The 22,882-nt window shown below is 38.3% G+C and overlaps 2 protein-coding genes across 2 annotated transcripts in view; one reads left to right on the forward strand and one right to left on the reverse strand.

Moving 5' to 3' along the window:
* On the reverse strand, nt 1-22,113 carry eif3i (eukaryotic translation initiation factor 3, subunit I). The gene is made up of 11 exons (XM_043717203.1): nt 22,033-22,113; nt 20,289-20,381; nt 16,403-16,490; nt 14,344-14,409; nt 12,862-13,011; nt 10,339-10,466; nt 9,558-9,668; nt 7,493-7,582; nt 2,920-2,993; nt 1,491-1,583; nt 1-108 (listed from the first exon to the last, which is right to left on the reverse strand). Exons 1-11 carry the CDS (start codon nt 22,033-22,035, stop codon nt 27-29), a joined length of 978 nt encoding a protein of 325 aa, XP_043573138.1. The 5' UTR covers nt 22,036-22,113; the 3' UTR covers nt 1-26.
* The window catches only part of tmem234 (transmembrane protein 234), a 15,884-nt gene continuing 15,075 nt past the window's right edge, over nt 22,074-22,882 (forward strand). Inside the window, exon 1 of the mRNA XM_043717204.1 lies at nt 22,074-22,169. Within this exon, the coding sequence (XP_043573139.1) occupies nt 22,157-22,169 (13 nt within the window). The 5' untranslated portion in view covers nt 22,074-22,156. The remainder of the gene's footprint in view (nt 22,170-22,882) is intronic.

The raw sequence follows: 22,882 nt of genomic DNA on the forward strand, positions 1-22,882 counted from the left end.
TTTGAAAGCAATGATCTTTTTATTCCTCAAAATTCCATCTCAAATTCAAAATACTGTGGATCAAAATGATGTATTCTCACGTAACCATCTTCACCTCCACTACTGTAACTGTAAAGAACAAATAATATTGATTAGATTAGGCCCTATCCCAATTTGCATTAGAAAGCAAGGCAATAAACATTTAAGTATAAAGATGGTATTTGTGTAGACATCCACAAAATTAATTACAAAATTAAGTTTCTGCACTCATTCCTTCTTTATCCCACTGCTCATTACAGTCCATTGTTTTTGCAAAGTTTTGATATGAGCTCCCCAGAATTTGATCTGTTCAGGCAAATTTAAATTGTTACCACAGTGGCTGCTGAAGTCATTTGTTGCTCATGATACCCATAAAATAGTGAAGAACATTTTTCTGGTGTCACCTTTCCAAGGGTTATGACATGGGGTAAAGCCTTCTGCTAATTTAAACCAGCAACATGGAAAAGGTTCACCCCATGCTGTAATCTGTGGAAATTCGAGAGGCCAAGAACTATTTATTTAAAGTAAAAAGTAACAACTTTATTTCTTAAAATATAACAGAGAATAATTAACCAACAACTATTCCCAACTCCTTCTACGATACCTATCTTTTATTTTCCCTTCTATAATACTAGTCCGATAAAAACCCCCAATTAAGATTTACCAACATTCAAATTTCAAAACTAGGCAGCTGTCGAATCTTCCCTTTTGTATTTTCCTCTGTAGATTTTCTTCTTCTTAGGGATTTGTTTCACAGGTCATTGATAGGTAAAGGTACCTTTAAGAGAGCTGTGTTTCTGGCAGTCTATACATGCTGGTGGCTTGGCAGTTCTCCCCTCAACTGTTCAATTTTTCACGGTTTTACATCCCAAAGCACGGATTGTTTCATTTTTTAAAAATATTGTCAATATACTAAATTCAAACTTGATTAGAGATTGGTATTTTGGAGTGTAATTTAAACTGATTGGCTGAATTTGAATTTGTTTTTGTCTCATAGCAACCCAGTCAGCACTAGCTGTTCTGAACCAAAAGTTACATTGTAAATTTTTCAGTACACTGTGAGCTTCTCCAAGTCCTTGCTAGCTTTCAACTTTCTTAACAGTACACTACCCCCTACACCTTCATAACACAAGCAACCATTTGGCCACATTTTTGTAACTTATGTAATAACGTGATTAGATTAAAAAGGTAAACTAAAGACAATGATGATAATAGATCCACAATATCATTCAATTTACATGATATTCTTTTATTTTATTAAATATCCTCAGAACCAAGAAAACTAGAAACCCCAAAATATAATTGTCTCTAAACATTTCTAAACATGTCTGGAACAGATCAATTGAAAAACAATGACAGTCATGAGTGAAATGAATAATTTATTTTTTTACAAACCCTTCTGTTAGTTTCAGTGCAATTCAATATACTTCATCAAAAACCTTCAAATGCAATTATCAAATTATTGTGCTAACCTTTTCCCATCAGGATGGAAAGCCACACTGTTGATTGGACCAAAGTGACCCTTCACTCGACCAAACTCCTCTTCAAATGACAAATGGAAAAATCTAAAAAGAGAAAAGGAGTTGGTTAAACTATCTTACAATTCTACAGCAATCCTCAGATAACTGCCCCCTTCATCATTACACTGTATTTTCTCTGAAACTATGAGCATGAATAAGTTGATTTACAGGACTGTCAAAAACTCCAGCCGATATCATCCTGATATTAAAAGGTAAACACCCCAAAGTCTCAGATGACCATAGGACTACTCTCTCATTAGAGAGAGAGAGAGACAACAAGTGGAGGTTTACCCGAGAGTCACCATGCCTCAGGTGAGGGGAGAGGTTGAGAAAGAGAGTCCTTCATGATAACCTCAGCCAGTGCAGGAATTGATCCTGGCATCATTCTGCATCACAGACCAGCCAACTATGCTTTCCTTGCAAGTAATGGTATTCTCTTGTCTAGAACAGGGTCTTTCCTGTTTACTTTTGTTTCCCTAAAGGTGGGCTATTAATGATAATTTTTAAAAAGACAAACATGTTTGACTATTTCACCATATCTCTGATCAGCACTGGCTCTATTAATTATTAACTTCTCATAATTACTCAATCATAACAGTTTATAGTGATCACACAATCAAACAGATTAAATCTTAGTTGGAGTCCTTAGGCAATCATGAAGTCAAGAAGCAGAAATATTAATTTAAATGCATGACAAGACTCTGAGTTCAAGGTTAAATGGTCTATCAATAAAGTCCTAACTAATATTAATTCGAAACAGGTATGAAAAAGTATTTTGAAGATTAAAATAAATTCTCTCTCTCAGTCATCAAGACTGGAAAGGTCCGTATTTGAATTGCAGGTTTGTGTCAAAGTAGTTCGATCACAGAAAAGGCAGAGTAACGACAGTCTGGCGGAACAGCCCGCAATTTCAGGCTGTGCACATATGGAGCAACTGACATTCCTGGCATGGCAGTGAGGATAAGCCCAACAAAATACCATGGTCAGGATGGTTTCATTTACCATCAATAAGAGGTAGAACACAGATGGTAAGAGAAGACATGCAACAGAATGATGTCAAAAGTAACGTGAACAATTGACAGAAATAGTGACAAACAACTGAAGTATAGATAATCCAAATTGGAGTGGCATCAGCAAATGACATTCTTCCGTAAGTAAACCTTTCTGAAACACAACAATTCCAAGCTGCACTATGAACAGTACTACCATCTCAACGGCATACAATAATTTCTCTTTAATAGTTGTGAGCAGGACCCCGAGCTTAGTGAGCGAACAGTATGGAAAACAAACAGCAATAATAATGCTGGGCTAAACTCTCAAAATGAAAAGAACATATCAAAATAAAAGGTTAATGAATTAACTCCACAACATTGTCACTTACCGAGCCTCAAACTTGCCAATTCTGGTAGAGGTCGTTGTGACATCCATTGCTTCCTGACCACCACCAAGGACAACCTATTACATCAAAATCCAGTACAGATACAATTAACCAAAGCAAACTGTAAGAATACTATATTAACAGCAGCAATACTTTATTCACTGGTCAGACTGACAGGATGTTCTGAAATGTAGTACAATGACCTTTGGCAACTAACTGAAAGAGAATCATTTCCAGATATGAAAACATGAGTATCACACTACACAACCCAGTCCAGCTCTGAGAAAAACTGCAATATTCAGATGCATGTTACAGCTGTAAAATGACAGCTTTGCAGAATCAGCTTGGAAATTATATGGCACAACAGGTAAAAATCCTCTACACAAAGAAACATCCTCACAAACTATAAACTGCAAGCCAAACTCCGCACAGTTAACAGTTTAACGGAAAAACACAATCACCCTTTAATGTTCAGTGCATGTACTGCAAAGGGTGGTCTCATCACTATTTAGTTCTATATTGGATATGGTCAAATAAGCAGGGAAGTGTGTCATTTTTCATAAACATTGCTTCTGTACAGATCTGCCCTGAAGATCTGTTAGATGACTTAACAGAGAAATGATTCGTTCTCATGATGATTTAATTTCAAATGAACAGTGTGCTGGGTCACAAAATTACATTGACACTTTAACCTTGACTGAACAAAATTTGAAGACAGCAATGTCAAATAACCAACAATGTTGCAAAACTAAACCCAGCCAGTGTTAGTTCGAAACCATCAATGTGATGGGTTCAGAATCGGTCTACAATCTACTGCATCCTTTTTGCTGGCAGTTCTGATCACAAGTTCTGGATTAGTTGAACTTGATCAGAAGTGGTCAAACTTTTTGACTTTGTAGGTTGTTGAGATACAACCCACAAAGATTACAGTTAATACTCTGATCAACTTGCATACAACTCAAGCCATATACATGATCCTGGTTTTGGATTTAGAATTTTTGCAATAATGATGTAACAGTGGAAAGAGCAAACTTCTCTAAATGGCTGGCTCACAACATTCAGACTGGATAAAAGTGTGAATAAAGTAGTGACATTAGAGCTAAAACACTGGTATTATAGGTCAGATTCCTGACTCCTAAGCTACATGACCCAAAGAGGATAGAGTGTAGAACTCCCCCACCCCTGTGTAAGTAAAGGTTCTGCTTATCATTCCTAGCTGCTACAATAGCTCACTGCTTATTCTTGTACAACCACCTAAAACATACAATGAGGTTTCATTTCTCCTACTTGAAGAATATTCTTTTGGGGAAATCTGTAGATATACCGACCACTCTGATTTCCCCAGCCACAGGATCAACACAACTGACGTTGTGAAAGCTTAGATCTGTACTAGTTCCAGATTCAGAAACTAAAAAGATCAAGCACTGCTTAAAATTTGAATGCTGTTGAATAATTTAGATTAAAAAATGTTCTTCTTGAACCAACAGGCAATATTAAATATTTGCTAATATTCCATGAGATGTAATTTAGTACATTTAGATAAAACAAGTCATTTCTGGGTTAAGGAATTTGATAATAGTTACACTCTCACCATTAGACTGGCTTTTAATTCCAGAATTTATTGATTTCAATTGTCACCATCTGCCATATGGGATTCAAACCTATGCTCACAGACCATGAACCTGAGATTCTGGATTGCTAGTCCAGTTATAATGCCACTATTTCCCTGTTCCCCATTACTAAATCTCCATTTAAGTGAGAGATGTGTTATTTTTAAGAAGTGTTCCTTAGGTCTAGTGAACGCAACAGCTGAATGGACACAGTGCTCTGGTTTCAGATGAACCTGCAATCATGGTTTTACAGATCTGAAAGAATAGGCGAAAGGAAATTTGTAGCTAATGGTTTAAATAATAAATCTATGGTAAACTGTTAGGCTTTGGAAGGGGTGGAAGGTAGCATCATTGCTTTAAAGGATCAAAATAGGAGCTGAAAACTAGTTGTTGCAATCTTAGATTAGGTCTCAGCAAGTAGAAAAGCAGATAACAGTCATACCAACACATGAATACCTTTCATCTCCAAGCCATTGAGACAGAAACAATGTAATTGAAAATGACTTTTCCTATTAAGTCAAATGCATACAATGCATGATATATGAAGGAGTTATTGTATCCATTGAAGTAATGATAACATTATCAGCTGTCCTCTATCTACACCATCAGTGGAAAAAGATGGTAACTTCTGGGAAGAGAGCTGGAAGGTAAAAGTGAAAGCTGGTCTCCTACATTTCAATGCAGTTAATGAAGTGTAACTGAGATTTAAGTTGAATACTAATCCAATGAGACAACCTACACTAAATACAGTAGGACCGGTCCCACATGAGCGATAAATACAAGTCAGAGTATAAAGCTTATTCAAACCCACAACCATCAAAAATTACTAAACAATTATTTTTCATGTAATACCTTTGACTATTTCATAAAAACATCTTTCTACCTCCAGGAATTACATATTTAAGCATAAATGACATTTTTTAAAAATACCGTTAATACCTGGATGTTAGTCTATAAGCAGATAAATGGATAGATACAATAAATGCAAACATAAAGCCCTCACACCCCAACTCCATTATAAATGGAAAACAAATCACTTGTTAAAAAGATATGAATGGGTAAGGTCCTCTCCTTTAACACTCCTGCTCTACTCCGCGGTGTATCTGAAAGAGTGATCCTTCTGCGTTATGACAGATCTCCTACTGGACTCACATTTCTGGATGCTTATAAAGCAATAACTACATGAGCCAGAGGCATGAACGATCAAGGTAATGAGAAGCAACAGTTGAAAGCAATTCAACTTATGGCACAAACTGTATTTTCTATTTACAGTGAACAACAATGTGGCATGAAGCATAGGTGCAAATTGTAATAGCACATCTATCTAAACTTATGACAGACCCCATTTATCCAGTTTGAACATCAATGAAAAATCAGGATGAAACCTGTGACATAGCAGCCAGATTAAATCACACTTAATGATAAAGGTTAATAGGAGGGCCCTGGGGCAGTGTTGTTGAACAGAAAGACCTGGAGGTTCAGGTATAGTTCTTTGAAGTTTGCATCACACGTCAACAGGGCAGTCAAGATGGTATTTAGCACACTTGCCTTCATTGCTCAGACTATGGAGGAGTATAGGAGTTGGGATGTCCTGTTACGGTTGTACAGGACATTGGTGAGGCCACTTCTGGAGCACTGTGTACCATTGTGGTTTCCCTGCTGTAGGAAAGGATATTAGCAAATTGGAGAGGGTTCAGAAAAGATTTACAAAAGATGGCGCCGAGACTGAAGGGTTTGAGTTATCGGGACAGGCTGGATAGACTGAGACATTTTTCCACTGGAGTGTAGGAGGCTGAAGGGTGACCTTATCGAGGTTTACACAATCATGAGGGCCATAGGTAAGATGTTTAGGAAAGGTCTTACCCCTAAGCTAAGGGAGTCTAAGACTAGAGGACATATTTTTAAAGTGAGAGAAGGAAGATTTAAAAGGGACCTGAGGGGCAACACTTTCACACAGAGGGGGTTCATGTGTAGAATGAACTGCCAGAGGGAGTAGTAGGTGCAGGTACAGTTACAACATTTAAAAGACATTTGGATAGGTACATGAATAGGAAAGGTTTGGAAGGATATTGGCCAAACACAGACAGGTGGGACTAGTTTCATTTGAGAAACATGGTCAGTGTGGATAGGTTGGACTGAAGGATCTGTTCTGTGCTGTTCAACTCTGTAGAATCCAATTCAATCATGTGAAATAGAAATTGATCAAACAAACCTTTATAGCATACAACAGAATCAGTTATGTAACCATTTAGGTAAATTTGCATGAATTGTACAAGCCATTTGCTATTATATAAACATACTGCATTCAGTACATGACAGCATGCTTTTCTCATAAGGTATAGGAGTAGCCTTAGTTCACTCGGTCCTTTGAGCCTGTTCAATATTCAATAAGATCGTGGCTGTGCTAATTGTGACTACACATCCACTTTTCTGCCTGCTCCCCATAATCCCAACTCCCTTGTAGAAGGAAGCTGGAACAATTCTGATGAAGCTAATGAATATCAAATGATTAAATTGCACCTGGACTAGTGAATCATGAGAAGTCATTGTGACAGTAGTGAGTTCCCCACTTCGCCAGCCTTTCTTTAAACAAAGGGTTTCCAGAGGATACTGAAATAAACTGAGGTGTTTAAATAAACTGCAAAATATTCCAGGAATCACTGGGCCACAGATAGATTACTTTGATAAAGGGTCATTGGGCCCAAAGTATTGACTCAGTTTCTCTCTCCATAAAAAGCTGACAGTCCTGCTGAGGTGCTCCAGCAGTTTCTGTTTTTGCTTGAGATTGATTACTCGTCATGTGTAGTCCTAAAGACAGATAAGGGAGGTGGGAGGATCATCAAATCAGTAATTCTCACTAAACCCAGCATTGTAACTTAGGACGAAAGTAAATATAGTGATAAAGTGTTGATTTCATGAGTCAGCTTTGAATGGTTTCTCATTTAACATTTTTATTTGTTACTTACATGCTCCACAATAGGTGAAATAGCAGCTGAATTGACAGGCCGTTCAGTCCTGTATGTTTTCAAGTGCTCAAAACTTGCAGAATCAAACAGCTGAAATATGGAACAAAAAATTAGAAAACTTTAAGAAAACTGAAAAAATTAGTTCTAACAGAGTTACCGTGGCGATAGTCTTTGGTGTTGCTATGTCACAAGTTGTGACTGTTCTTAAAGGGAAGGCGGCTAAAGGAGATCTGATAGAGGCTTTTAAAATCAAGAACAGGTTTAATAGGAGTAGATAGTGGGAAACTGTTCCTTCTCATTAAAGGATTAAGAACCAGACGACACATATTTAAAATGAATCCCCTGCCATCATAATCCTGGAGCTCGGTACTGACTAAACTGAACTGGACATGCCACATAAATACTATGGCTAGGAATCCTGCAGTGGGTCACTCATCTTCTTACTCCCAAAATTATGTCAACATGGAATACTCCCCATTTGCCTGGTTGGCGGCAGCTCCAGCAACACAAGAAGCTCAATACCATCCAGCAAAAAGCAGCCCTCTTAATTGGTACCACATCCACAAGCATCCACTTCCTCCACCACTGACAGACACTAAAAACAAGATGCGCTACAGAAATTCAAAGATCTTCCAAATCCACAACCACAAGAGTTGCACATACATGGGAACAGAATCCCCTGCAAGTTTCTGTCCAAGTCACTCAGCATCCTGACTTGGAAATATATCAACGTTACCTCAGTGTCGCTCGGTGAGAATCCTGGAATTCCCTACCTAAGGGCATTATGGGTCAACCTACAGCACATGGACTGCAGTGCTGTAGAAGGCAGCAAGAAGGCAGCTCAACCCTACCTTCTCAAGGGGCAACTTGGGATGGGCAATAAATGCTGGCCCAGCAAGTGACACCCATCTTCCACAGTGAACCAAAAAAAATTACAAAGGAGCAGATATGATGCAACACAAGTATTTTCACATTGCCAGAAGTGAGGGGATGGAATCCATTTGACGGAGGCAAGATGAGTTTAGGTATTCGAGATGGTATAGGATGGTTATTTGAATGGAAGTCGTGAGCAAGGATATGGGGAAAAAGCAGGAAAATGGTACTCAGTAATGATGCCCATTCAAGGAACTGGTGCAGGCATGATGGGTCAAATGGCTTTCTTCTGCAAAACTCTGTGTTAAATTTGCTTGGAAACAGAAGGGGATGGTCATAGGATAGGGTGAACATCAATGTGAAATTTCTGGGTTGGCTTAAGTGGCCCTGATGACCTTTCGCAAACGTCTATTCATAGTTCAAGCTGCACAGAAAATGACACCAACCAAAGTGAGAGATCATTCCTCTACAAAGATGCTTACATTATCAATAAAGAACACTTATTCAACAAAAACCTACAGAATATTTCATAACATAAGTGGTACTTTGCTATCTAGCTTACATTAGATCTAAAAGCACAACACACTTAATAAAAATGCCAACAGTGTGAGCATCAACATTTAGTTCAGGTTGTGCCAGAAACATGCAATTTGAACATGTTCCAGTTCCAACTCACACATGAAGAAAGTGAGGACTGCAGATGCTGGAGATCAGTGTCGAGAGTGTGGTGCTGGAAAAGCAGAGCCGGTTCGGCAGCATCCGAGGAGCAGGAGAATCGACGCTTCGAGCATAAGCCTGATGAAAAGTTTGAAACGTCGAATCTCCTGCTCCTCGGATGCTGCCTGACCAGCTCTGCTTTTCCAGCACCACAGCCTTCGAGTCCAATTCAAACATGGAAACAACAGCTAAATATTTCAGGCTGGGGAATTACTGCCTCCAACAACACGACGACATTTGATGGAATAAGGCATTGAGAAGGTTTAGCAAAATGAATATCTTCAGATAGCCAGGCCAGTCAAACCTTATTCTTCAACAAAAATCCTCCTTTTTAATATTGCAAAACAGACTTTGTCCCTAATGTAATAATAGCTCTACAAACTTAATTTGGAACAGAACATTGAACCTGCATGAATTAACAGTTCAGCTTACACCAGAAAAATGACAAGTTGTGACACTGGAAAACACTGTTTACCTTGGCAGTACTGTCCTTTGAAGCAGTGATAAACATGGTCAGGTCTAAGGAAGTTTGAATGTCATTAATTTGTTTGGTGTGTTCTTTTACTTTTGTCATTATTTCCCCAGACTGTCAATAAAGTAACACAAGTGTCAATAATTGCAAAATAAAACAAATAAATCACCAGTATTCAATCACTTCAAAGACATATATTTGATAGAACAGGCATGACTCCAGAATAACAAAGGAGTGCTCTTTAAAATCACTAATCCATGTAGAATTGAGACATTAATACCAGGTCATCCTCTCAAATAAATAAGTTTTCCTCAAAACATTAGATAACGGTATTGGGCATTATCAAAGCTAGTCACTTTGGTGTAATAAAATGTAACTACAGCTTGTAAAGCTTTCTATGTGAAGACAAGCAATAAAAAAGATTATTGCTGAGGAAGGGTCCTTCAAGATGAACCATCCTCAAGAGCTGTGATTTTTCAAACACAGTCGGTTTTAAATTAAAGCTATTTCTTTGCGAAACACCTTGAATTTCAAAGGAAATAGAAGCGCTATTCCTTGTCAAGGGTAATATTAAAATGAATATATAAAATGAATATGTTGAAATAAATAGAAAGAGGATGGAGGAGGAAATCAGTTATCACACTGAGGCAATCATAATTTTAAATGTTTCAGAATTAACCAATGATTGCAGATGGTGTAGTTTCTCTGGATAACAGTAGCACAGCGCATCATTTATATTCTGTTGTTGCCACTGGATTGCAATCATTGTGCAATTTCTCCTTACCTTAGCACTGTATTGCACTAATTCACCATTTTCATGTCCTGCAATGACAAACTCTCCAAGAGGTCCCCAAACAGCACTGGTTATTTTTGACTCACTGGCTGGAACCTTCATATATGGTTCATTGTTACCTAACAATTAATAAGGAGTGTAAATATAAAATTAAAGCTCTGAGATTACTTAATAAAAGGTCAAAAGAGTCTTACATTTACATAGCAGCCTTCCTAACTTCAGGTCATCTCAAAGTATTGTCCAGCCAATAAGTCCTTTTGAAGTGTAGTTACTATTATCATGTTAAAGAAAGGCAGCCAATGTGTACACAGAATTGTATACACAGAAAACTGACAGTCAATTTGTCCTTAGAAAGCTCTCACGTGCAGGTTTTATCAGGACACCTGACAAAAGTTGATTTGAAGTTTAAATGTATAGTTTATGTTTTTCAAAAAATTAAAATCAGAGGGGAGCTGGGGTTCAAAAGAAGAGAGGAACAGTGTTTGCAAGCTCCCAATTAATGGTGGAATGGGGACAGTTTGTGGGATGTGTAGGGGATTAGAATCTTGGAGTTAAAAAGATACCGAGGGAATGTAAGGCTGGGTTAAAGTCATGGATAACACGACTAAGATCAAAATAAAAATAGATGCAGGATACAAAACTATGAGAACTTATTACAGCAACATTATTTAACAAGTGGTGGATGAAAAAATGCAGATGGCATCAAATTTAATAGGTTTTCAGTCATTAGAACACAATATTAAATTACCATATATACTCATGTAAATGTCGACCCCTTATTTTTGGCCAAAAAATCTTGTACTTTCCATATATCCCAGGTAAAAGTTGACCCTACTATATTGCATTATAACTCTCTTACAAAGGAAACTGCATGTTCCCATTAACCCACTTAAACGAAATCGCATTCATTCATTCATACCGGTAATTCTACTCATCACTCTTGTTTACTATATTGCGTCTCCATTCATTCATAACACTACTTTGCCCACTTGGTTTACTACTGCATGCTTTGATTCATTCATTCATTCAGACCAGTACTACGTCTATTGGTACTTATCGCACTTTCTTCACTAGACACCCAAAGGTTAATATTTTAATTGTGCCATTATATCTGAATAAAAGTGAGATATATTAGCTACATATATCTTTAATTCTTTGACAAAACTGTTCATGTTGCTGAGGTTCATAACATAGGAGAGTAAATGGGAGGGAAACGGAAAAATTTGGCAGGAAAGTTCAAGACACTTAGACATTCAGAATTTTATAAATGTTTCATTTTAAGTGTGCCATTATACGAGGCTATGACGATGTTGACTAATGTGATTTTGCAGGATTTCAATGAATCTTTGACCTGTTAGTTTTGTACCCGTATATAAATGAAATTTACAACCAGTAATTCATTATTGTTTCTCTTGCTTTTATACTGTAATTAGCTTTACCGTAATTCATTGTGTATTGCTTCTTTATCTTGGATTAGTTGTGCGATCAAATCGACTTCTGCTAACAATACGGTATTTTGAACTGCAGCATGAATTTCAGCCCCTCAAAGCTAGTACCCGAGTATTAGTCAACCCTATAAATTGAACCTTTAAAAACAGTCTAAAAAATTTGACTTTTACACGAGTATATATGGTATATAAAGGTTGGTTTGTGCGCCCCGCAGCATAAAAGTAGGACACAAAGTGAGTATTAACACATGTTGGAAGCAAGCATTGTAACCCCATTTCCTTTGTTCAAGGATTTCACACTGCTGTGTTCTGCGTACAAAACAAATAAATGGCAAAGTCAAAATAACAACAAAAACAAGATCAGGAAAAATATAGTGAGAAAAAGGATAAGCTCCCAAAATTAATGAGGCAACAGTTATCAATAATTGTTATTGATGTGAAATATTTTGTCAAACAGGATAGATACCACACAAGCTTTCTTTATCACTGAAAAAACAGCACCATCAGATGGAGATCACTGTGGAAGTCAAGTCCAATTTCACTTTCATCAATCTGTTCAGGTGGAGGTTAGTTTTAAGGTTAGGCCAATAACTGCTAAACATTTTCAATACCTAGCCCATTTTAAACAATATTAAGATTCCAAATTAACTTTTCAGTTGACAGTTCCAAATTATTGATCTTCAGTTATTGCATAAACAATCATAAATTGATACACACCAAAGAAAATAAAGTATGTATTATCTTTATATTCCCAAGTTCCTGAAAACTCCCTACATAAAACTATAAAATCTGCCCATTTTGTAAATGTAGGTATTGAAAACATTCATTTCATCTGTGTATCTGTAATCTGTATCCACGAAAAAATATGCATTGGTGGAGAAATCGATGAGGATTACAAGATTAGATTACTACATGTGAGCTGCTATTGTACCATATCCCATTAGTTTTTCTTATCTATAATTTAACCAGCTGGTACTAAAAAGTCAGACTTTCTTTAAAAATGCTCTTTAAGATTAACCTTTGAAGAAAAGCTTTTTCTTGCAACCATTAAAACATACTTCCTTACTTATCTGAGCAGGATCTCGAATGTCAAAGAAGCTGACATAACAATGGTAGCCCATCTGCTTGTCAGTTGTAAACATGACGATGTTTCCACTGAAGTCAAATCCACCCGTTCTGACAGCAGAACTTGTTTTAAACAAAGCAAGCTGCTTCCCTAGTAATGAAAATCGTCAATCGAATGAATGCAAAACAAGCCAAACTTGCAAAACAAATAGGCAGCGCTACAAATGGTCAAATATTGCATGAAAATAGAATTAAATACAGCAGATAATACATTTAACAAAATCAGCAAACTTTATTTTAACAGTTATACTTTACAAATTCAGGAGACTAATCCTAACATGAAGATTTACATAACCTTCGGTGTATAAAAGTTAATTGCCATTATATAAAAGTCTTTGCCATTACACATTAACTAATAAGCTGGTAAAATGAAAAGACAGTGCTTTTCATGACTACTGGATGTTTCAAAAAGCTTAACAACCAATCAAATTCTTTCAAAATGTGGTCACAGTTGCAATGCAGGATGTCTGATGGCTTAACAAGTTGACCTCACCAGTAACTGAGACATACATAAAGACTGGAAAATCGCTAATCCAAGTTTTGTTCTGCCCAGTTAGCTAATGTCTGGCAGTGTGGTGATAGGGCGGTACAATTAGATTAAGGGAGAGAGAAAAGGTAAATAGTTGATGACAGTGTCAGTCCCTGACCACAGCTGTGAAGGTGCATGTGGTGAAATGAGGCGGGACTCAGCAGTAACCGTGCAGTAACATCAAACAGCATCCTCACACTTATCATCAAGATCTGCACGTCAATAGTGGTGAATTGAACATGAGAGAAGAGAGTGCAACTGTCAGAAAAGACCTTTTATATGGAATGCCTTTGGAAAGAAAGGAGGAAATCAGGGAAAAATAGAATCTTCTCAATCATCGACTTTTTTTTAGCATGTTCATGGAATATGGGCATCACCGGCAAGGTCAGTATTTTTTGCCCACTCCCTGAGGGCTAGAGTCATTTCAGAGGGCAGTTAAGAAGCAAGCTCATTGTTGTGGGTCTGGAGTCATTTGTGGGCCAGACATGTTAAGGATGGCAGACTTTCCTCCCTAAAGAATTTTAGTGAATGAGATGGATGTTTGCAACAATTGACAATGGTTATAGTTGGCCTTAGATGAAATTTAAATTACAGACTTTTATTGAATTTAAATTTTACCACTTGCTATGATGGGATTTGAACCCACATTCCCAGGACATTAGAATGGGACTCCGGATTATTAATTCCATAATAACAACACTGATATTTACAAAGGTGATTGGAGAGTCTAATGATGCAATATCTTAATAAAAACTGAAAGAACTGTGGATGCTATAAATCAGAAACAAAAACACAAGTCGCTAGAAATGCTCAACAAATCTGGCAACATCTGTGAAGAGAAAGCAGAGAAAATATTTCAGGGTTGGTTGCCCTTCCTCAGATGCAATATCTTACCTGTTTCACAGTCCCAAAGTCTGCATGAGTTATCTGCTGAACCAGTTAACACTTGTTTTGTATCCCCTAATTATCAGATTAAGGAAAAAATGAAGAACCTGTTTGGAAATTCAAGACACATGTACACAGAACAACTTTAATTCCTTTGAATAACACTGCTCTACTGAATACTTGTGAGGGATAAGACAATATGCCACATTGAGAAAATTGTATCATTTAATCTGAAGGCCTTCCAAAGTAATCAAGAGATCTCAGGGAACATGAATTTCCTCATTCTGATTAAGCTTCCCTTGTAATATGCAAATAATTTATCTTGACAGGTGCATCCCCTTACCATAAAGAATATTCAGGTTTCTGGATTACTCACAATGTAAAACTGCTAGATTTTGCCTTCAAAAGTTACAAATTCTGAAGGTACAAAAATCAAAGCTGCAGTGATCAAATGAATTTTAGTACACATGAATGCATAACACCATTAGGTCTCATCAGATTTTAGTGGGGGTCAGCACACAAACAATGGATTACATAGACATTAAATATTCTGCTTTGCATTTCACAGATTTAGGTAGGCTGAATGGCCTAATTTCTGCTCCGGTGTCTTAGTCATAGAGATGTACAGCATGGAAACAGACCCTTCAGTCCAACCTGTCCATGCCGACCAGATATCCCAACCCAATCTAGTCCCACATGCCAGCTCCTGGGCCATATCCCTCCAAACACTTCCTATTCATATACCTATCCAAATGCCTCTTAAATGTTGTAATTGTACCAGCCTCCACCACTTCCTCTGGCAGCTCATTCCATACACGTACCACCTTCTGCGTGAAAAGGTTGCCCCTTAGGTCTCTTTTATATCTTTCCCCTCTCACCCTAAACCTATGCCCTCTAGTTCTGGACTCCCCGACCCCAGGGAAAAGACTTTGCTTATTTACCCTGTTCCATGTCCCTCATAATTTTGTAAACCTCTATAAGGTCACCCCTCAGCCTCCAATGCTCCAGCGAAAACAGCCCTAGCCTATTCAGTTTCTCCCTATAGCTCAAATCCTCTAATCCTGGCAACATCCTTGTAAATCTTTTCTGAACCCTTTCAAGTTTCACAACATCTTTCCGATAGGAAGGAGCGCAGAATTACATGCAATACGTCAACAGTGGCCTAACCAATGTCTTGTACTCAATACTCTGACCAATAAAGGAAAGCATACCAAACGTCACCTTCACAATCCTATCTACCTGCTTATGGTCTTATTACACAGAATCACATCATCACGTGTGGTATCCATTTGTATCAAGGATAAATGCAATCAAAATGGCATTCAGCATTGCAAAAGTAGGCTTCCCACAATTTAGAAACTTCTAAAACTGAAAATGTGCTTTGTTAAAAAAAAGAAACTGCATAAAAATAGAAGTATTTATTACTGCTCAAATTCCACAATATTGTGGCAATTGCAGCAGCAGTAACCTGACGGTAAGAATGTTTAACATTCAAAATACTTAGTCTTACAATATTGGGAATCTCCCAAAGAATTTCCAAAAGTAAATGCCAATGGGAAATGTAACTTGTACTAAGGAATGTTTAAAAATTGGAACTCTTGGACCGTCTCCGCTGAGAATGGAAAAAAAGCATCAATGGCCCCATTGGGAAACTATCACCCAATTCTAACCAACTACCTTGGTCCTGTCTCCAGACAGGATGACACATCAAAAGTCAAATGAAGCATTTCACTCAGATAGAAAAAAGGAAATTTTTGGCACTGACAGCAAAGATGAGCTGAACATCTGTGAAATACTTGGTTGCATTCTAAAATCCTTCTAAAATCTAAAACCCTTTAGTAACCAGCATGACAGAAAGCACACACATCGTTCTCAATTGTGGGATTCTGGTATTGTGCCTCTTCCAATAAACTCCAATTGCTTTGGTCACTTTGATTATTGTCACGATGTGATACTTGCAAACAAGACTTCAGGCTTTCACTGTAAATATATGTAGTGAATTTATCCATGCAATATGTTGGTTTCTGCTTAATCAGATGGTAAGTATAAATCTAGCCATTAAGGATACAGTCAACATCAACACACCATACTGCTCCAGTGTGCCCATTGTAAGTGCCGAGCCTCTCACCATTCAGAGAATACCAGACATTAACAACCTGTGTAACAGAGAAAAAAACAGAATGACTAGTTGATTATTTCTGAACTTTAACTTTGTTTCTACTTGTTTTCACTTGTCACCATTCAATCCATGAAACTCACTAAAATCTCAAAGCATAAATTTTGTTACAGAAAATCCCATTGCACTGTAAAGTAGCAAGTCAATCTCAATGATTATAAATTTAAATTGTGGGTAACTTCCCTTTTTATTAAGAAAACTTTTTAATCCAACAACTCCTTGGATCAAAGCAACTATTTGTAAAGAACTGGTCTGATTGAGCCTAGTTATAAATATGATTCCAGTTTAGCGAGTTAAGCATTTATACTACCTACAACATTTGACACGTTTTGTATGTACGTGTTTGGCACTACCCTAGAACAATGTCTACCTACTCAGGAAGGTTAGTACATGGAATTTATCCATTTGTATAGTATAGGTCTGGGCCAACTGAGAGGCCCATCAATGTGGAGACACCATTGTCTTTTAGAATAATCAAAAATGGACAGTTAGTAAGGATTTCAACAGTCTGACTACACATTACAGGAAACTTTCACAAATATTTAGCTTTATTTCATTTTTCATAGCAGAAAGGGTTCAAGGAAATGTCCTCAAAATGGAGAGAAGAAATTTTCTATAAATCACTGATTCAAAACTTTGGAAAAAAGAATACAAGCATGGACTACTTTCTAAACGGTGAGAAAATTCGTAAAGCCAAACTACAGAGGGATCTAGGAGTGCTAGTTGAGGATTCTCTAAAGGTAAACATGCAGGTTGAGTCTGTGATTAAGAAAGCGAATGCAATGTTGTTAATTATCTCAAGAGGGTTGGAATATAAAAGCACTGTTGTGCTACTGAGACTTTATAAAGCTCTGGTTAGGCCCACTGTGTCCAGTTTTGGTCCCCACACCTCAGAAGGGACATACTGGCACTGGAGCGTGTCCAGCGGAAATTCACACGGATGATCCCTGGAATGGTAAGTCTAACATACAGATGAGTTTATTCTGCACATTGTTATTTTTGTAGTATTCACATCAGTTATATAGATTGATAAATTCTTGATGTCACAAGGAATTAAGGGCTACGGGGAGAATGCGGGTAAGTGGAGTTGAAATGCCCATCAGCCATGATTGAATGGCGGAGTGGACTCGATGGGCCGAATGGTCTTACTTCCGCTCCTATGTCTTATGGTCTTATAAAACCTGCATTACCAGAGCTGCGGTTATCCAAAAAATGAGCAGAGGCACAATAAAAGGAATTTATTTTGTGTTATACTGGGAGAAAATGTCTTCTTCTATGGGATGTTGACATTACCAGCAAAGTCAGTATTTGTTGTCCATGTCTTACTGTCCTTGACCTGCGGGATTGCCTTGGCCACTTCAGAGGACATTACCTTGCTGTGGATCTGGAGTCATGTATAGGCCAGCCCATATTAGGGTGACAGAATTCCCTTCATAAAAGGACACAAGTGAACTAGGTGGATTTCAAGGCACCACCACTGCGATATGCTTTGGTTCCAGACTTATTTATTGAACTTAAATTGCATCAGCAGCTGTGGTGGGATTTAAATCCATATTCCCAAATCATAACATAGGCCTCTGGTCTAATAGCTCAGCCACATTACCACTATGCTACTGCTTCCCATTAGGTTGGGGCAATTAAAGGTGAACGCTGCTGAAAATGCACAGCAGGTCAGGCAACATCCAAGGAGCAAGAGAATCGACGTTTTGGGCATGAGCCCTTCTTCAGGAATGATTCCTAAAGAAGGGCTCATGCCCGAAACGGCGATTCACCTGCTCCTTGGATGCTGCCTGACCTGCTGCGCTTTTCCAGCAACACATTTTCAGCTCTGATCTCCAGCATCTGCAGTCCTCACTTTCTCCTAGACGCAATTAAAGGTGAAGACAACCATTTAGGGTTTTAATTTCAACTTGACTTCATCAATTAACTTTACAACAAATTATATTTAATTTTCTCATAAAATTTAATTATTAATTCACCCAAATAGCTACATCTCAGGTGTTAACCTGTTCATTCAGGAGACCTCAATGTTAACCTGGCAATAGGCTGGGCCATTAAGTAGACAGAATTGCGTGACTGAAGCCTCAGCCAGAATACATTAAACTTTAAACAATACTGCCATTAAAAACTTTAGATTTACTTGTGAAACATTCTCACACCTACAGTTTAAAGTATTCGCAGCCAAAGCCACACAAAATCATTTCGACTTGAAATAAATATTGTTCATTACAGGAGAAAACACAAATGGCGTTCCAAAAGTAATAAATAATCAAGGCCTAAAAAGAAGAGTGAAAATAAATACAATAACTATCACAATACACAAAATGATCAGAAAACTAAAGACCGGTATTTCCCCAATAGGATGCATCCTAGGATATTAAAGGAAGCAGTTACAGAGTTAGTGGATGCACTGGTAGTAACCTTTCAAGAATCCTCAGATTCTGGAAACATTCCAGAGAACTGGAAAATTGCCACCATAAGAACTTTATTAAAATGGGAAGACAACAAATAGAGACAATTGGAGACCGATTAGCTTGATGTGCTGCTGAGAAACAGATACAGTCAATTCTAAAGGACATAACAGCAGTTCATTTATGAAAGACATAATATGAATAAGCAGACTCAGCATAGCTTCATGAAGGGAAAGCAGTAGAGGTAATACATTTGGATTTTCAACAACTGTATGATAAGGTACCACATGTTAGGTGATTTAAGATGGCATTGGAGGTAATATATTAGCATGAGTAGACTGGCTAACGTATAGAAGACAGAATTGGGATAAGGGGAGCATTTTTACAATGGCAACCTGCAACTTGTGGAGTGCCATAAGGGTCAGTACTGGGACCACAATTATTTACAACAGATAAGAATGACTTGCATGAGGGAAGTGATGTATTATCTGCAAACTTCGCTATAATACAAGTGCTGAGGATGATACATAGAGTCTGCAGAGGGATATAGACAGTTTAAATGGGTGAACAAAAACATGTGTGACCTTATTGAAACAAACAAGATTCTTAGAGGGCTTGATAATGTAGATGCAGAGTTGTTTCCTCTTGTGGAAGAATCTAGGACAAAAGGCTATAATCTCAGAATAAGCAGTCATCCAGTTAAAACAGATCAGTAGAATTTCTTCTCAGAGTAACCCTACAGTGTGGAAGCAGGCCATTCAGCCCTTCGACTCCAAACCAACACCTCTCAACAGCATTCCTTCCAGACCCACCCCATCCTATCCTTGCATTTCCCAGGGTTAATCCACCTAGCCTACACATCCCTGCACACTATGGGTAATTTTGCATGGCCAGTCCACCCCTAACCTGCACATCTTTGGACTGTGGGAGGAAACTGGAGCATCCGGAGAAAACACATGCAGACACAAGGAGAATGTGCAAACTCCACAAAGACAGAGGGTGAAATCAAACCCAGGTCCCTGGTGCTGAGAGGCTAACCACTGAACCACCGTGAGGTCAGTGAATCTGTGGAATTCTTTACTGTAGAGGGCAATCAAGGTAATTAAGTACATTCAAGGCTGGGATAGACAGATTTTAGTCCACAAGGGAATCAAGAGGTTGTATGGAAAAAAAACCTAAAGGTAGAGGTGAGAATGATCAGATCAGCCACAAAAGGCAGAGCAGACTCAGTGGGCTGAATGACCTACTTCTGTTCCTAGGTTTTACTGTTGTAATTACATACATGCATAATGTGAACATAGTCATGAAGATAGCAAATTAATGGAATAAGTTACTGCAACACTCCATAAGTTGTGTGTTATACTTACAGTATCTTTTGCACAAGAGAACACTAAATCACCTTCTCTGTTGTATTTAATTTGAGTGATTGATCTTTCATGACCTTGTAACAGGATGGGCTTCTGCAAAAAAAATTTAAGAAGCGATGTGTTACAGCAACAAAACAAGATCCATTAATTACTCAATTTCAAAATTTCAATTCATTGATAAAATGCTAAAACTCTGTAAATCTCCTCAGGTTTAAGGGCCACAACTCATTTTTGGACTACAGAACCATACTTCTCTCTCCCTCTGCAATACTCATCATGATCATCCCAGTATATATTATCTACATTATTACATTTTAATACACACCATGACCTCTTTATGTTATCTGCAACATTACTCTTCAATAACTCATATGATAACCAACAAACTGTCTTGGTCTTCCCATGCAACGGTCATGGCAGCGCAAAACGTCTCTTCTTCCACATGAGGCTTCGGAAATTCAGCATATCCATAAGGACCCTCACCAACTTTTACAAATGCACCCAGAAAGCATCCTATCTGGGTGCATCACGGTCTGGTACAGCAACTGCTCTGCCAGGGACCGTAAGAAACTACAGAAAGTTGTGCGCACATCCTATATCATTACACAAGCAAACCTACCATCCATGGACTCCATCTACACTTCTCGCTGCCACAAAAAGGCAGCCAACATCATCAAAGACCCAACACATCCCGGTAATGCTCTCCTACAACCTCTTCCATCAAGCAGAAGATACAAAAGTTAAAATGTATGCACCAATAAGTTCAAAAACAGCCTTGACCCTGCTCATATCAGATTGCTGAATGGATCGTTCTACTATCAAATATTATGATCTTGTTTTTATGCACCTCCTGTATAGCTATAACTTTGTATACCTCACTCTGTCTAAACACCCTATGATCTAAGTCCTTGTACGCTATGATCTGCCTGTACTGCTCACAAAACAAAATTTTTCAGCGTACTTAGGTACAAATGACAACAATAAATCAAATCAAAAGTACTCACTGTCACCTCTCCATCTCTATATTGTCTACATCACTCTCTAACACTCACTGCATCCCCCCATCACTATATTATTTATATTACTCTCTAACACTATATTCTCTATAATATTACTCTCTAACACCATATTATCTATATTACGGGGGAAAGATTTAAAAGGGACCTAAAGGGCAATCTTTTTGCACAGAGAGTGGTGTGTGTATGTGATGAGTTATCAGAGGAAGTGGTGGAGGCTAGTATAATTTTAACATTTAAAAGGCATCTGGATGGGTATATGAATAGGCAGGGTTTAGAGGGATATGGGCCAAGTGTTGGCAAATGGGACTAGATTAGGTTAGGATATCTGGTCAGCATGAACGTGTTGGGCTGAAGGAGCTGTTTCTGTTCTGTACATCTCTATGACTCTATGGTTACCCTCTAACACCATATTATCTACATTATTACTGTCTAACACCATATTATCTACATTATTACTGTCTAACACTACATTATTACTCTCTGGTACCATATTATCTACATTATTACTCTCTAACACTACATTGTTACTCTCTGATACCATATTATCTACATTATTACTCTCTAACACTACATTGTTACTCTCTGATACCATATTATCTATATTATTACTCTCTAACACCATATTATCTACATTATTACTCTCTAACACCAAATTATCTACATTATTACTCTCTAACACCAAATTATTACTCTCTGATACCATATTATTACTCTCTAACACTCACCATGCTGCTTTTGATGATGATGTGACTCTGAGAGTCGGCCTGAAAAGAATACGGAAGTGACGCATCTGCACGCCGCCGGAACTGACCCTACGTGGGGTCAGGGGTGAGGGGGTGATGCGATGCCATGGCGACGGTCGGTGAGTGATCTCCCCCAGTCTCCACAATGTCCGCCTCTCGATCCCGATCCCGATCCCGATCCCGATCCCGATCCGGATCCGGATCCCGGGGACAGGCCACCCCCGGGTCACTCTCGGTGTTGTTAGGACTGAAAGCCCCCTCCCTCCGGTGTTAATGTGTCATTGGGATTAGGAAGGGAACCAACACGCTCACATTAACCTGTCAAACACTATCGTACATTTCTAAAATATATTGACACAAACTGTTTGCTGACATCTGCAGCGAGGTTATGCATCACTTTAAAATATACAGGAGAGAGATGAATGTCATCCTTCTTATACCTTTATCTATTTAATGAGACAAAGTTTGTGAGAAGATTTGTAGCTCGGGTGCTCGTTGCTGTGGTTCTGTTCGCCGAGCTGGAAGTTTTTGTTGCAGACGTTTCGTCCCCTGTCTAGGTGACAGCCTCAGTGATTGGGAGCCTCCTGTGAAGCGCTTCTGTGGTGTTTCCTCCGGCATTTATAGTGGCCTGTCCCTGCCGCTTCTGGCTGTCAGTTCCAGCTGTCCGCTGCAGTGGCCGGTATAATGGGTCCAGGTCAATGTGTTTGTTGATTGAATCTGTGGATGAGTGCCATGCCTCTAGGAATTCCCTGGCTGTCCTCTGTTTGGCTTGTCCTATAATAGTAGTGTTGTCCCAGTCGAACTCATGTTGCTTGTCATCTGAGTGTGCGGC

The sequence above is a fragment of the Chiloscyllium plagiosum genome, chromosome 27 (assembly GCF_004010195.1).
Source record: "Chiloscyllium plagiosum isolate BGI_BamShark_2017 chromosome 27, ASM401019v2, whole genome shotgun sequence".
Taxonomy (NCBI): domain Eukaryota; kingdom Metazoa; phylum Chordata; class Chondrichthyes; order Orectolobiformes; family Hemiscylliidae; genus Chiloscyllium; species Chiloscyllium plagiosum.